The 15,658-nt window shown below is 39.2% G+C and overlaps 1 protein-coding gene and 1 long non-coding RNA gene across 2 annotated transcripts; both read right to left on the bottom strand.

The window, feature by feature from the left end:
- Nucleotides 1-1,305: 1,305 nt before the first annotated feature.
- Nucleotides 1,306-7,776, bottom strand: LOC146475557 (uncharacterized). The gene is made up of 3 exons (XR_014865885.1): nt 6,593-7,776; nt 6,189-6,378; nt 1,306-3,541 (listed from the first exon to the last, which is right to left on the bottom strand). It is a non-coding gene; the product is annotated as an uncharacterized LOC146475557 (long non-coding RNA).
- Nucleotides 7,777-8,876: 1,100 nt separating this feature from the next.
- On the bottom strand, nt 8,877-13,765 carry LOC146475558 (creatine kinase M-type-like). Its single transcript, XM_085115938.1, has 4 exons — nt 13,058-13,765; nt 10,776-11,188; nt 10,353-10,407; nt 8,877-9,407 (listed from the first exon to the last, which is right to left on the bottom strand). Exons 1-4 carry the CDS (start codon nt 13,755-13,757, stop codon nt 9,229-9,231), a joined length of 1,347 nt encoding a protein of 448 aa, XP_084972064.1. The 5' UTR covers nt 13,758-13,765; the 3' UTR covers nt 8,877-9,228.
- Nucleotides 13,766-15,658: the final 1,893 nt, after the last annotated feature.

Raw genomic sequence — 15,658 nt, forward strand, 5'->3', positions numbered from 1 at the left:
GTAAGTCTAATTATGCAAGGGAAAAATTTTTTTTTCAGTCCCTAGTCATTTGTACCTGGTTTTAAATTAAGTTAGTAAATTGTTTGACATAGAAGCAAATAACAATTGTGTATAAATCCTCTACTGTCGCTGCCAAAATCTTTACCGAAAAAAAATCCATCAGGCAGTTATGGGAGCCGGTTATCCCCAGCAGTTTTTCCACACTTTGCTACACGAGAGTTAACTTGGAGTAAAGTTGGAAATAACACAACAATTAAGGGATAATGAAATTTTGTGTTGTGCAGTACTGACTATACAACTGAGAAATCAGGGAATTATCCTTGGAGTGTAAATTTCTGTGTGGGAAGGAAACCACTTAAATTTTGCATTACCCTAGTAAGGAGATTAAGGACCGTGCCTACTATTGCTACTGCGCATACGTTCTGCGCATCTCGAGATTCCTATGGGTGGTGCCTACTAATACAGGAATATTTTTGCGCGGTTTAAAACCCATGATACGGAGAAAGCAGAACTTGACAAATGCTTTTGGTATCTCATAAGAAAATTGGGGGTAACCATGCATTTTTCAGAAATAATTAGGCGTCAATTTAGGAAAAAATCCCATACATTGGTTTATATTTTGGGGCTTTTTAGAGATATTATTGCTTAGTTATCTCTGAAAAATGCATGGTTACCCCCAATTTTCTGTTTAGATTCCAATAGCCCTTGCTAACATCTGCTTTTCCCGCATAGTTATAAACCAAACAAAAATACTTCGGTATTAGTAGGCACCGTCCTTAATTTTGGTCCATCAGTGATAAAAAAAATCCTGGGGTCATAGGTTTTAGTCCATCAAAGAGTTTTTCTTTACCTTTCATGGACCACAATTCCTTACTGAGGTAACACTGAACAGAAAACTAAGCGGTTTCGTTCCACCACAAAAATTTACACCGCAGATTTTATTCTCTTTTTTCTCAATTAAGGAGCAGGCCTTGCTCCAACCCATTAACCTTTTGTCCTTACAAGCAAAATCCCAATTTAAGAAGTCATTAGACCGCTAAACACTTCACTCCTGCAGACTCATCACTCCAGTTTATGGATAGCACCTCATCTGAGAAGTACCATTCATTTTTACACAGCAAAATATCTACCATGTATCATAACATTAATTTTAATAAGCATTCTCTAAAAAATGTTCCTTACTTTAATTTTCATCATCGTGTTTTTCCGAGAGAAAAAAATAGAAGGAACAAGAGTGCCTAAAGAGAGTTGAGTGCATGTACAGCAATAGTACTCTTCTGAATTCACAAAATGATGTACAACATATACTTTGCTTGAAATATAATTTGCAAATTAAAAGCATTATATCACTTTATTCTCCAAAACAATAAGTGGATTAAACTATTTTGATATAAATAAAGATTTTACATAAACCCTGGACAGAATGGAAAAGGGAAATAATATTTACCTAGTGCTTTTCCTTAAATGTTACTGAAAAAGTTATACCAGACTATGTGATAAGGTGTAGAAAACTGTAGCACTGGTTACTGCATGTCACAAAACCCATGAAAATTAACAGTTATTATTGGATATTCAAAAGTAAGTAAAAGAAAACAATTTACTTGGTATATTAACATTTTTATAATAATGTTATGTGACAATCACTTCAGTGGAAGTACTCTACCAATTTTTTTTAACTTCCTAGTGAAAATGAATTTTGCTCAAAAAATAGGAGGCAAAAAACTGACTGAAGCAAATCCAAGAGAATTTTAACAACTATTTGTTCTTGAAGAATTGGGAGTGCTGAAAAACATTGAGAGTTCAAATAACTAAGATTGCACTGCAAAAATAAATAACTGTACATATTTCATAATTCATTACCCACTACCAAGTTTTAAATTTTTCTTTCAATTAAAAGAGATGGCTGATAAGAAGTTTGACCTTGTATCAGTTAAATCACAGTCTTCAAAAGAAGCCAGGGTCTGGTTGCATTAAACATGGCCTGAATATCAGTCATCTCCTCTCTAGATGATTGGTGAGAGATGGGAAACAGCTGATATTCAGGCTTTGTAAAAAATATATATATTTAACCAAAGGTAAGGTGAGATTTTGTCTTACAGACAGTGCAACAAACTCAACCGGGGCCACCGATAAAACCGACACTTTGAAATTTAAAGACATGTTCTCGTTTTTGATTGGTTTACCAACTACCAAAGCCAGACTCCTTTGTAGTAAACGTGACCTATGATTGGCTGATCAATGTTGGGTGGCCCCAGTTGAGTTCGTTGCACCGTAAAGTATACAGGGAATGCCCCTTGTTCAGCATATTTCTGTAGCCTCCATCAATTGAATAGTTATAATATAAGAATGATTGAGTGACAGTGCTAACTGTTGCTTAACGTGCAGCTATTGTAGGCCCAGACATCCAGTGGCCAATCTCTGTTGTACACAACATGCTAGAGCAACAGCCCTGCCTGGCCAACTAATTAAAATCTTTACTGCTGAAGAAAAATTTTATATGCTCAGCGAGTGCCCATTCAATTTGGTTCCTGCCATCACATCAACATTTATCAAAAGGTAAACAATTTAATACACAACTGGATCTATCCCTTGATGGGAAAAGTGCACAAAAACTTTCACACAAGAATGGATGATTTACAAGTTTATGAACTGCCTCAACAAGAACGTCCATTAACAAAGTGATTCATGAGCCAAACTGTGTTTTCATCACATCTGTCATGATCTGTGATGGTAAATAAAAAGCTTACATCAATTTATTTTTTGCTACAGCTAAAACACAAGATCTAAACCTACCAGTAAAGGTTACACCCTCTGTGCATGGCTTTTGTGCCCAGGCAGTGGCAAATCTTAAAACACTCCTAAGTGAGGGTTCATAATTTAAGCAGATGGGGGCCTATAATGATTTTTAAATTTTTCCCTAAGTTCACGTTTTGGATAATGCTATTGTTTGATGAGGTGAGGTTTACGAGATGCCGAATTGTCCAGAATTTGCAAGTCTGATTACCACATCAGGATTCATCGAGCACACGAAAGCAGTGACTGGGGGAAAGCTGGCTGGAAAGGACTAATCTTGCAGGTTGCTGAGATGCCATTACCAATGGCGGTTCTATAAAATGGAATATTTTCAAAGATTTCATGACAAATCAGACCAAGAAAATTTAGAAGACGACTGTAACTAACTCACTATGAAATTACGAAGATAAAGAATAAAAAGAAATGCATGGAGGGTTGCTCATGCATGACATAGCATTGCACATTGACGATGCACCTGTTGTCAGATTACATAAGGGAATTTGTAACAGAGAGGGAGGAGAAGGCAGGTTTTTTTTTCAACAGGACCCAGCTAATCAAGATTACTTGAAGGCATCTGAAAGTTCAAAAAAACATGTACCTGGCTATAATTATTATTTTGCAACAATTTGTGGCTAGAGTTATACATGGAAATTGTCAAAGACACCTGCAAGGTTAAGAAAGAGCAGCAGTGTGCTTCATGTGAAAATGGTTGGCTGGCTCCATAATGGGCAGAATTCCATGCCCTTTCCTGGAAAAAGAGAAGTTAAGGTACAAATTAAAATGTCTTTGAATCTCCGGCTACTTCTTTAGATGGAACAGCATGACCAGTACTGTTGATGACTTTATGCCTAATTCCTTCAATGAAGGAAAGCTGAACAGAGCGACAGAAATTGCAGACTTTTCTTCTACTATAGTTTGTAGTTTTTGTGGTTTCTGAGGAGCTAGTGAAAATATACCTAAAGTATAGTGCATTCAAAACATCTCCATTTTTCCAAAGATTTGCAAAGTCAAGCAACCATTGAGAAGCGATGAAACAGAGAATGAGGATAACAATTGGGAAGAGTTACTACCATCTGGAGGGTTAAAATCTCTCTTTTTTTTCACTTAACACTCTCTTGAAAAAACACTCCCTTCCATACAAGAAAAAAATTAGTAACCAGTCATCTACAAGAAGCAAAGGGGACAGACATTAGCGACAATGAAAGTCCCAGGCCAGCGTCTTTTACAAGCTAACAAACCCACATCTGATGATCATGATAAAAAAGGTGGAGAGCTGACGACACTGTTGTTGTGGGTGAAACATGGTGCAGTGAAACTGAGGGGATGCTGAGTGAGAATGATGATAGTGAGTGTGAATACCATTGCCGGCAAATAAAAAGTGCAGCACTAGAAGTGGACACACTGCAGTCAATAATTATTGGTAAATCGCTTAACCCTAAATAGTATAGAAAAGTACTTAGAATATTGTTAGTTGTTAACTGGAAGGGGTATTTTGCAGAATGCCGAACGCCGAATGTTGCATTTTACGCCACCTATAACAGTTTAGCAGTAAGGTTACCATATACTTTTAGGGGTCTTTCGCGTCGAAGCAATGTAGCATGTCCGGTTTAAACTGTAGATGTAAACCCCTATATCAAATTAAAGCTTATAGAGCTGGCTTAATCAAACTATATCAAGAATTTTGAAATTAAATGAATTGTCGAATTTTTTACCACCTCTAAATGTGAGCATCCGAATCACCTTTTAAACGGCTACAAGTCAAGTGAATTTTGTTTTTCGCTAATTTAATTTGCTCCTCAGTTTCCGGTACACCCAAAGCGCAAAAAAAACATGTCTGCGTTCTGTGATATTGAATTGCAGTGAAAAGTTACAGAACATTTTCGAAATACCATTAAAGAAATGTGAAGTGTTCGTATAAAAATCACTTGGAGAAAAAATATTTCAAAAGAAAAAATTGGCGACACGTCTTTGTTCCTTATATGTTAAACTAGCTACTGTCCAAAATTGAAGGTAAACAAACAAATTCCATTTGAGTTTTAGCAAGTGCCCCCTTCAAGTGAAAAAATTGATTCAAGAAAACAGCGCTAAAAATTCGACAATTCGTTTTATTTAAAAATTCTTGGTATAGTTTAATAAGCCGGCTCTATGTAAGCTAATTTGATGTGGGGGTTAGGTATCCACAGTTTAAACCGGACGCTCTACATCGCTTGGACGCAAGACACCTATTAAGCAACAAACAAAGTTATGAAGGTCTAAGCACATTTCTTTTCTGTTTAGGGCTAACACTGATTATACAGGCAGTTAGCTTTAATTTGTTGTTATGGCAGCCATTGCATTAAAGGACTTCTATTCTTCTGTTCTGCAAAATACCCCTGCCGCTTGAAAATTAAACCTTAATTCTACTCGGCCTCATGCAAATAAAAATACTATATCGGCTATACAATAAGGTACATTAAGGTGTACATGTAGTAAGTAAGGTGTCCTCTTGAAACCCGAGAACCCATTTCAGCAGAACTGACATTCTTAAAGCTATACATGGATGTGAGTGGGGGGTACAAAAAAATATCAAAATATTATGTACACTGTACAGGAAAATATTCAGGACGGGTTGGCTACAGTATTTATCGAGTTTTGATAGTTTTCTTCACGCTCAAAGTATTATTTTGTTGTTATCATTCTTTTTAGTTTTAAAGATGATTGAGGCGAACTGTCACTGTCTTAGGAAAATTTTGTTGATCAACCATAAACCTCAGAGAAAAAGGCTACACTAACCATGAAACAGACTTAAAATATACATGTAACCTGGAGTAATAAATGAAAAAACAAACTGGGATAATTCACAACAATCAGAACAGAGATAAACTAAATGACGATCTTCAAAAATTTGCACAAACAAGCGAACAAATTTACCGTACGCTTGATGTTATGATGAAAATGAGGTCACACTAATGACTAATTTTACATTCGCTTTTAACGTTCTTTGAAAAGGCATATCCTATCCTTTAAAGTATTTGTGTTTGTTCTCTGTGAAGATTGTCAGAAATAAATGCAAAAATTAGAAATATATGCGAGAAAAACTTGTCAGTAGTTTATGCTAGCTATATATATAACGACAACAAAGTGACTTTAACGAGACGTTTGTTTCACTGACTATTTTACTACTGAGAATCAAATTTTCTTACATGAAGCAAAAAGGAATGAGATTAGAAAATAAAACTCCAGGGGAAATAACGAACATGGACCGAAAAATGAGCTCAAGAGACTTTTCTGAAGTTAGCAGTAGCTTAAGTTAAACATGTTGCAGTGTGAACACTGCCAAAAAATAACTTGCAAAAGTCGACAGCAAAGTTTTGTCAACAAAATCACATATAACACTTAAGCTTCAATATACTCGCCTCTTTGGAAATAACCAGTCCTTTTATTCCATTGCTGTTTTTTTCGTTCGTTTTACAACGTTAACTGAGCAAAAAGTTTCATATCAAGAGGAAAAATCCAACGTTTCTTCGAGGATCAGATCCGCTGTTTATAATGTGCCGCCTCTAGAACAGTCCTTTTTCGCCGCTATTCGCCTTGCTCTTTTTCCCGCTGTTGGAAAGCAAAATTGGACCAGATTAGCAAATAAAACGCCAAGGGATCGAAGTAATGAACATGAACCGAAAAAAAAAATGAGCTAAAAGGAAAACTCTGAAGTTAGCAGTATTAACTGCGTGTCAACACAGCAAGAAATCAATTTATTGCAAAACAGCCGCAAATGAGCAAAGTTTTGTCTACAAAATCACATGAATATACATGTACTTGCCTCTTCTGAGAATAGCCAGTCCTTTTATTCCATTGCTGATTTTTTCGTTCGTTTTACAGCGTTAAGTGAGCGAAACGTTTCACTTCAAGAATGAAGAGGAAAAATCCAACTTCTCGTCGCGCGGGATCGGAGTAAAATGATTCACTTCACGATCGGCGACGCTAAAAGCAGGAACGGTGGAACGGCGGAACGGTGGAAAATCACTACAAATCCTAAAGCATAGAACGGCGGAAATCACCCCAAATAAACTGTAACCTTGACCCTAACCCTTACCCGTTCCGTGTTCTTGGATTTGGGGTGATTTTCTGCCTTTCCACCGTTCCGGTTTTTAGGGTTGCCCCTTCAAGACTCACGGCGCCTGCTGTTTATGATCAATGCCTCCTTCATGTAAATTCCCGCCGCGCGTAGTCTTACTCTTTCTCCCGCTGTTGAAAGGTAAAATTTGGAGGAGATCGGATGAGATTAAAAAATAAAACTCCAAGGGAAATTTTAAACATGGACCGAAAAAAAAAAATGAGCTCAAAAGACTGCTCTTAAGTTAGCAATATTAAGCTCAAGTTTAAATTACACGGCGTGTCAACACTGCAAGAAAACAAGATCTTGCACGATACGGATAGCAATCCAGCAAAGTTTTGTCAACAAGATCACATGAATATACTCGCCTCTTCTGAGCATAATCAGTCTTTTTATTCCATTGTTGAGTTTTGTCGTTTGTTTTACAACGTCAAGTGGACGAAACGTTTCACTTCTAGAGGAAAAGTCCAACGTTTCGTAGCGCCGGATCGGAGTAAAATGTTTTCACTTCAAGATTCTGATGACGTGCCAGTCAATTTGTTTCCTCCACCGCTATACGTCTTGCTGTTTCTCCCGCTGTCGGACACATAAATTGACTTTGTATTTTGTCGTCTTTAAAATTATGTTTTGCTTTTCTTTTTTCTAAAACGCAGTTGGCGATGCAACTTCCCGCCGAAAAACAAGAAAAACGCGGGTTACCACACAGGTTGACTGTGGCATTTCACAGTGGCTTACATAGAGGGGCGGAAGGACGTACGGACGGACGTACGCCGGACGGACAGTGACGTCATAACCAAACCAAAATTTCTCGCGTTCACGGGTTACCAAATTCTCTTAGCTATGGGGCTCCGCTGCGCGCGCCTGCGGCGCGCGCGAGAGCTCCGCTATAAATAAAGCGCGCGCTTCGAGTTCCGACTTCCTTTGATTGACAGCTCATTTCTTTTTCAAAATTGGGGGTGGGGGAGGTCGAATTGTTTTGGTCGACATCCTTGACATGCGCAGCAGAGTATCAGAGAGCTTTAAAACCTCGTATCCAGACTCCTAAGGCTTCTTTGCGCTTGCCTGCTTAAAATTGAAACAAATAGGATGGCCATATTCCTACGCAGCTCTTTACATGAAGCATCGCCCAAAGTTAAAAAAAAAAAATAGAAACTCAACCACTGCTCGCTGTTCCCCATTTTTGCGTATCACAGTTGGCTGACTAGTTCTTAGCCAAATAACCATCGTGTCCACTTTGCCACCGCCACCCCATGTTTGTTCTCCTTGTCGGAGATATGGCGGCTCATCAATTCAATGATTGAACTCGGCCAAAACACGGGATGAAACACACGGAATTGTTTTCAGACGTTTTCGTCTTTGCTGTTCTCGAAGGCTCAATTTCGGCAGCTATCCAGGTCCGGTCTCCCCCCCCCCCCCCCCTCCCCCTATAGTGCACTTCCTATGGCGGACCCATTTCTTAGAACAGTGGCGGGGTGGTCTTTGAGCCTGACGTCCACATGATTGCATTTTCAAACATCTGCTTTTGCAAAAGATCGGAAGCCATAAAATCTTAAAAGGCCTTATTTTTAAATTTAAGCAGACAGACAGAGAGACAGTTAAAAAAAAACGGTGTAAAAGCCCTGACTTAGATCATAAGCCGCGGTTCCCGCGGGCGTTGATGGGAAGGAAGAAACGACGTTTCCCATCAACCCTTGGTCTTTGTTGCCGCGCGCATTTCCTTACAACAAAGAAGACTGGGCCGAGTCAGGAAAAGGCCCTCGGTTCTAGCCTTAGAGTATTCCTTCAAATAATTGCGAAGTACAGTCAAACCTCTTTATAACGGACACCAAGGGGACAGGGATAAGTGTCCGTATTGTAGAGGTGTCCGTTTTAGAGAGGTAGGCTTTATTTGAATTTCGGTCTCTCAGGGACCAAGCGAACTGTCCGTAAGAGAGAGGTGTCCGTATTATAGAGGTGTCCGTAAGGAGAGGTTCCATTGTAATGTGTCAAATTTGTTTTCTGAAATGTCATTTTATTTACAATTTTGTCCATCCATTTTTTTTTTGGCAATGCAATCCAAATGTAACGAATAACTTCTGATCCCACAACGTCGTCTTGTACATGTTAAAAATGCTCTGGTAGTTGCATTTGAACGGGTATAAACAAACTTGTTGTCCCTTACTTCGTTTATACACTGGTATTGCATTGTTTTCAAAACTGCAGTTATGCCCTCGTAAAGCATTACAATTTGCCACGAAAAACTGCAAAGCTGTTTTTTTGTCATGTCCGGTTTTTCATTTTACATCGTCCTTGCCGTCTGCATTTGAAATGTTTCTTGATGTAAAGTTTTTTTTCAGTGCGCTTCACTTGGAAGGTGGAAGAAGGTCGTTTATCGGCCGGTTAGTTTCCATTCTCTTCTCCATCATGATGAGAAGATTGACGCCGTCAATCACTCTCTGGACAAGCTCCACCTCTGAGAATCCCAGTCTGTCTAGATTGGAAATATCAAAAATGCCTCCTTCGGCAGCAGTGTCCACACCCCCTGTTGAGTAAAAAGAAAACTCTGAATTCGTTTCTAATCGAACGAGATAATAGACCCTTCTCCAAAATGGCGGCCGAAAATTCAAATAAGTTAAAATTAAAAACGTATACGAGCACTAAAAAGAGCATTTTTACTTTAGTAACCCTGCAAAGTTTCAGCATATCAGGTGTAATATCAGCTGAGAAAACGTAAGTTGAAAAATGAAAAATCTTCAGACGTTCATACAAACGTCTGTAAATTTGTCAAATTTCATCTTACATTTCCTAAGCTAATATAACACCTAATATGCTGAAACTTTGCTAAGGTTACTAAAGTAAAGGTGCTCTTTCTAGTGCTGGTATCAGTTTTTCATTCAGTTCAATTTTAACTCATTCAAATCTGTTGCCGCCATTTTGGAGAAGCTAGGGTCTATTAATCCATAATTCTTAGCGAACGAAAACCCTAAAAACGCTGATAACAACGCAGGGACGAAATTCGCAAAAAATATGGCTTTCTTTGTGCCTATTGGCTGAGTTTGGTCCGCAAGGTATTGTGGGAAGATGGATACCCGCCGTCTTTTTCGTCGGTGGATTGAGCCAACGATTGGCGGGAAGCGGGTTGCGGGTTTCAAGTTTCGAGTAATGAAAACGAGATTTGTTTCTATATTCAAAAAGAAAAAAAAAAGATGAGTTTTATCCCTGATCATATCAAAAATAGGAACTACGTTACAGAAAGTGTTATTCACAAGTAGATTCAGTTCTGATTTTTTGAGAAAGTTTTTACTTAAAATGAAAACCGTTTAGCCTTTTGGACACAAATTACCCGTAAGTTCAAATCGAGCCACTTTTTGCCGGGAACATTAAAATTCGTGCATGTTTCCTCTTTTGGGAAGGCCCTAAGTTAGTTAAGTAGCGATTCAAATTAACACTCTCTCGCTCTCTCCGCTTGTTTTGCAAGAAAACTTACCAGTTCCGCGTTTCTGCAATCGTAACCTTCCTAGAATCTCGTCAAATCGGGGACTCTGTGAAACGAGGAAAGGAGTTATGAGTTTGCATGTTACTCTTTTTAAATGCTTCGTGGCGTTTAGTATTTTAGAGTATTCGTGCAATAACGTTGCCGCCCTTCATTTAATTATTCTATAGCAAGAAATTACAAGTAATCAAAACCTTAGCTGAGATTTCTTTCTCTTTTTCTTTCAAATTGCCTTCCTAAACTGCTGGTGATATTTAAAACAATTTATCGGCAATTTGAAAGCAATTTGTTACTGTTATTATAGAGCGCATGCGATAAAACACGTCACAGTAAGGTTCTCATGGGGAGCCGTTGTGGCTGAATGGAATTTCTACGGTAAGCTGTCTAATAATGTAATACTCAGTGGTAATGTTATACCTTTGCTAGAAGTGGAAGCTTAACATGTACTCCCGCCCTAAGCCCTGTTCCAAGGTTAGACGGGCAAGTCAGGATATATCCCAGATGCTGATTCCACATGAACTCGTGTCCTTGGCGCTTAATGAGTCGTTCAACTTCGTTGAGGCCGCGACTGAAACGATCAAACACCGACCGCATGTCTCCTCCCTTCTCCATAGAAATGACGCGCGTGTGATCCTCTTCGTTTAACCAAATCAGGAAGTTCTTGTCGTTGTTGTGCCAGATTCCGCGCGCGTCGGGCCAGTCACGTGCCATTCCCGCGCACGTTAGAAGCGGGGAGACTGGTTTGTCAAACAGGAAGTGATCGTCAATCAACTGCTGTTGTTCCTCTGCAGTCATACCGTTCAGCGGATAGTATCGGCCCGATAAGTCACCTGGGAATTTATACAGATACATGGGATTTATTAGTAGCGAAGTTTTTAGGTGGGTAAATGTAATTTAGTCAAGGTAACGAGACAATGCAGCGCTGGTCAGTGGTAGATACCCATAAGAACATGCGATGTTTGGGGTGGTCCGTAGGGTTTTCAGGGGCCTGATCAAGCTTCGTGTTTTGTGCGTTAGAAAGTCTTTCTGATCTTTGCGGATTCTTTCCAGTTTGCGATATTTTTGGGTTTTTGGCCTGGTTTTTACGTTCAACGCAATTAAAGCATATAAACAAAACTACGTTTAAGCCAGTACTTCCAAAAATATAAACATAAAAGCGTATTCAATCTTTACTTCATTGGTCGTAGTTTTATCCTATACAGAGACGGAAAAACAGGCACAAGACGAATAAAACTATCAAGCGAGATACCGAAGACAATAGCATTAGTTGCGTGGAGGAAAATTGGAAAATCAGAAAGTGTCAGCTTTTCAAAATGACAGGCCTTTTTGGTGTTTTGTGTTTAATTTGTGATCAGAGAGAGTCGATTCGAAAGCAAGGGAAGTCAAAACGGCGGAAAATAGCAAAATGAAAGCTAGTTTATCGCAAGGTTCCAAAGTTCCTGGTTTTCGTTAATAACGCGAGAGCGCGCGAAATAGTCTGGACGCGAGTCTATTTCGTCTATCTTATGGGTGTTCTTGATGCGCGCGCCGTTGTTAACTTACGTTCCAATTCTGTTGCTAAACTAGCCTAATCATTCGTCAGAGACGAATCATGCGTCTGTCTTATACATCGTTCGGGCGCAGAAAACAGACAGTCAATCCCTGGCCGGTTAATTTGTACTCTATACGAGAAGGCTCCACCCGAAAAGGTGCCCTTTTTACCCTCAGTAGTATGCGAAAGGTAGTATTTGAAAGGGTCGCAGGCAGTACCAGCGCCAGCCATACTGCATGATCGACAAAGATTAAGGTTGATGTTACATTCAAGGAACGATTTTCAACACAGCACTGTTACGTTGAAAACTGTTATCGTGTAACAAAGCACGCGAACAGCTTTGACGAAATTTTGTTGTAGCAACAAATTGCAAGTCGTTGATTTGTAAAACTTGCGACAATTTGCCGCAGAATGTTCCATATGACGGACGAAAATCATGGGGAGTTTGTTTACTATCATTCAAGAAAAGCTATGCTTGTTAGCAATTCTTTTCAGTGAGCAATATTTTATAACATGAAAGTTGGGAATTTTTTCTTCGGTTTTATGTACTTTGCAACTGTTGAGAGCAAAAATATTAAAGCTCGGTTTTCACTAGCGACGCAATCACGTGCGGAAAAACAAGCACAAGAAAAGGAAAACTTTTGATCTGTGTGCTTGTACTTGCGCTTGTCTTTTGCTTGCACCAAGGCCGTTTACACGATGAAATAAGCACTCTTGTACTTGCGCATGTGTTCATGCTTGCGTCGAGGCCGTTTACAAGGTCAAATAAGTACTCTTGTTTTTGCACATGTGTTTATGCTTAAGTCGAGGCCGTTTGCACGGTGAAATAAGCACTCTTGTGCTTGCGCTTGTGTTCATGCTTGCATCGAAACCGTTTGCGCGGTTAAATAAGCCCTCTTGTGCATGTGCTTGTGTCAATGCTTGCGTCAAGGCCCGTTTACAAGGTCAAAAAGGCACTCTTATGCTTGCGCATGTGTTCATGCTTGCGTTCACACGGTGAAAAAAGCACTTTTGTGCTTGCGCTTGTGTTTATGTTTGCATCGAGGCCGTTTACACGGTGAAATAAGCACTCTTGTGCTTGCGCTTGTGTTAATGTTTGCGTCAAGGTCGTTTACACGGTGAAATACGACTGTGCTTGCGTGCGTCGCTAGGCGGCTTAAAAGCTTACCTGTAAGCCCTCCAAGGGCACGAGTAACAATCTTCTCAACTTTCCTTCTCTCAGCTCTTGAGCAATGTGGCGGAAGACTGTATTTACGGATTGATCTTCCGGTGCGTACGCGAGTTGAAAGGACATACTTCTCATCAAATTTTCCACCGATGATTTTGGACGAGTCTAAATCAGTCCTGTGGAAATCTGTTTTCTTGAATCCATTGTGGCGTTCTTCGATTATCGCGTCGAAGAGCTCTGCAAACGTTTCGTATGATTCTTCGTCACCAGCCACTGCACCGACTGTTAATATAAAAGGATGGCCTGGGTTATCCACGCCTGTTTGGATCGCCTTGTCTAAAGTAAATCCAGTTGCGGTTTCTCTGTTTCGAAGTTTGGCGTACAGCCGTGGTGTCAAATGTTTCGCCATCAAGTTGTTATACTGCCGCAAGTCAGGGTAATCCGCCAAAGGAGTGTAACTACCTTTGGCGGTTCGGTCGGTTAAGAGGCGCGCTGGTGTTCCAGAGCGCGCGCTTAGTTTGTAAACGCCAATACCAAGAGCTAGCCCCCCTAGTGCAGCGGCACCAAGAATGGCAGTTCTGTGACCTTGAAAATACTGAGAAAGAGTAGCTGACATCGCTGATATATTTTGATCCATGCGAGTAATGTCGCAGTTAGTTAAAAGTGGTTTGGAACCATAAGCGAAGTTGATTAATGTCATTAGCGATGTCATGAATTCAAATTTGGAATCGATTCAATTAACAAATTAAAAAATAATCACTTCAAGTCACGCACCACTAAATTTCAAACATAGAGCGATGTAAGATAAGTTACTATTGTCGCATGTGCGAGATGTTTTTGGGTTGAGACGGTTTTTTTTGTTTTCTTTTTTTTTTTTTTTTTTGGGGGGGGGGGGGGGTTCTTTTCGTAAAGTTTAGTGCCAACCGTGTTACCGTTTTTTAGGTGTTGTTTTGGCCCATTACCGTCCTTGTTTTAAAGGAGTTTTCCGCAACTGCTTGCGAACAATATCTTCCTAGCTTTTATGTGTGATGATGTCATGTAATGAATCAAATCAAAGTTGCTGAACAGTAGTTTCCTCCCTTTTCTGAGGATTCTACGGTTCGAAGTTTGCCTAGCATTCCTTCGAAGGCCAAGGGAGATGTTGGTGAATTTTAATTAAGAAGTAGGTCCGCAATGTGTACATGTGTCTAGTGCTGGGTAATTGAGTGATTTGCATATGATTATATTGCAGGGTATTAATTAGGATTTGGCTGGCGTAGAGTACAGTTGTGGAGAGAGGGGTATAATGTAAAGCCACAACAATGTAGCAGGCCTCAAGAAAAAGTGTCTCGTGCAGTCCGTTTTTGTGACAGCATCTCAAAGATAGCGCAACAAGCGAATCATTTAATCATGGTAGTAGATTAAGTGGAAGTTCACCTATAAGACCGGCCCCTAAGATCTACATAATCGTGCGCTGAATGTAACAGTCGCCATCTTTTTCGTACGGTGGATGGAAAAATGCAATTGTCTTAACACTAACCGGTTTTTTGACCGATTTTAATTCATCTGTCCTAGTGTCTTCGAGGATGTTAAGAACAACAACAACAACAACAACAAGACTTTATTAAAACAGAGAGTTACAAGTTAGTTATGGAGGTATGACTATACTAAACTAAATGCAAATAAATTTGGTGTTTACAAATTGACAGCAGCAACTAAAATAAAAGTTGAATAAGTAGTAAACAAATAAGTGAATATACAAAACAAACTGAAAAGGATTCGCAAGCCGATAGAAATTACAGGATTGTTACAAATTTACAAGCTTTTCATTATTTCAAGAATTGAAGAATGTGCAAGGTAAGCATTTTCTTTTTTTAGAATGTTGATTAGTATTTCATGTATTTGTTTTTTGAGTAATTTTCTGATGTCAGACTTTCTAATATTATCCGGTAAAGAATTCCATAGCCGTGTGCCAGCCAAATCGAGAAAATGAATTCTTTAGTTGTTCAAGCCGCGAAGACATGATATAAAATTTGTCGGCGGTTGCTCACCTGGTGTTGTAGGAATGTATATCTGAGACATGTTTTAATAAATTTTGAATATGAACAGGTGCTAGTTTGTTTTGGATGTCATACATTAAACAGGAAACATATTCGACATTGAGAAAATGAACAGGTAGGATGTTAAGATTAATGAAGTAACGAATAGCGTGTTCACTTTTTGTAGAAAAAGTTTATCAAACGTAGAGCCCGGTTTTTGTAGGAGAAGAAGCTTTTCTAAGTTAGACTGAGAAGCTTGACCCCACAAACTAATTCCATACGTGAAGCAGGGGGAAATAAGAGATTGATATAACTTGACAAGAACAGAGAGGGGTACAGAATGTCTCAATTTAGCTATCATGCCAATGGCCTTGCTAATTTTTAGAGCAATTAAATCTATATGAACTTTCCAGTTGAGATTCTTGTCAATGAGTATGCCAAGATATTTCACGTGATCCTTACATTCTAATGTTGAATATGAAACTTTATCATTGTCGTAAATATTTTTCGTTGGTTGATAAGGAAGTTTTTCTTTTTTAAGAACGAACGCACGCACGCACGCACGCACGAACGAAAGAAAGAA

Source organism: Pavona decussata, unplaced genomic scaffold (assembly GCF_977016875.1).
Source record: "Pavona decussata unplaced genomic scaffold, jaPavDecu1.1 SCAFFOLD_84, whole genome shotgun sequence".
NCBI lineage: Eukaryota > Metazoa > Cnidaria > Anthozoa > Scleractinia > Agariciidae > Pavona > Pavona decussata.

Coding starts and splice junctions, on each gene's coding strand:
- LOC146475558 (XM_085115938.1), bottom strand. CDS start 13,757: ATGACATTAATCAACTTCGCTTATGGTTCCAAACCACTTTTAACTAAC. Junction 10,408..10,775: donor AGCTTCCACTTCTAGCAAAG/GTATAACATTAC, acceptor CTCGTTTCACAG/AGTCCCCGATTTGACGAGAT. Junction 9,408..10,352: donor ATTGCAGAAACGCGGAACTG/GTAAGTTTTCTT, acceptor TTTACTCAACAG/GGGGTGTGGACACTGCTGCC.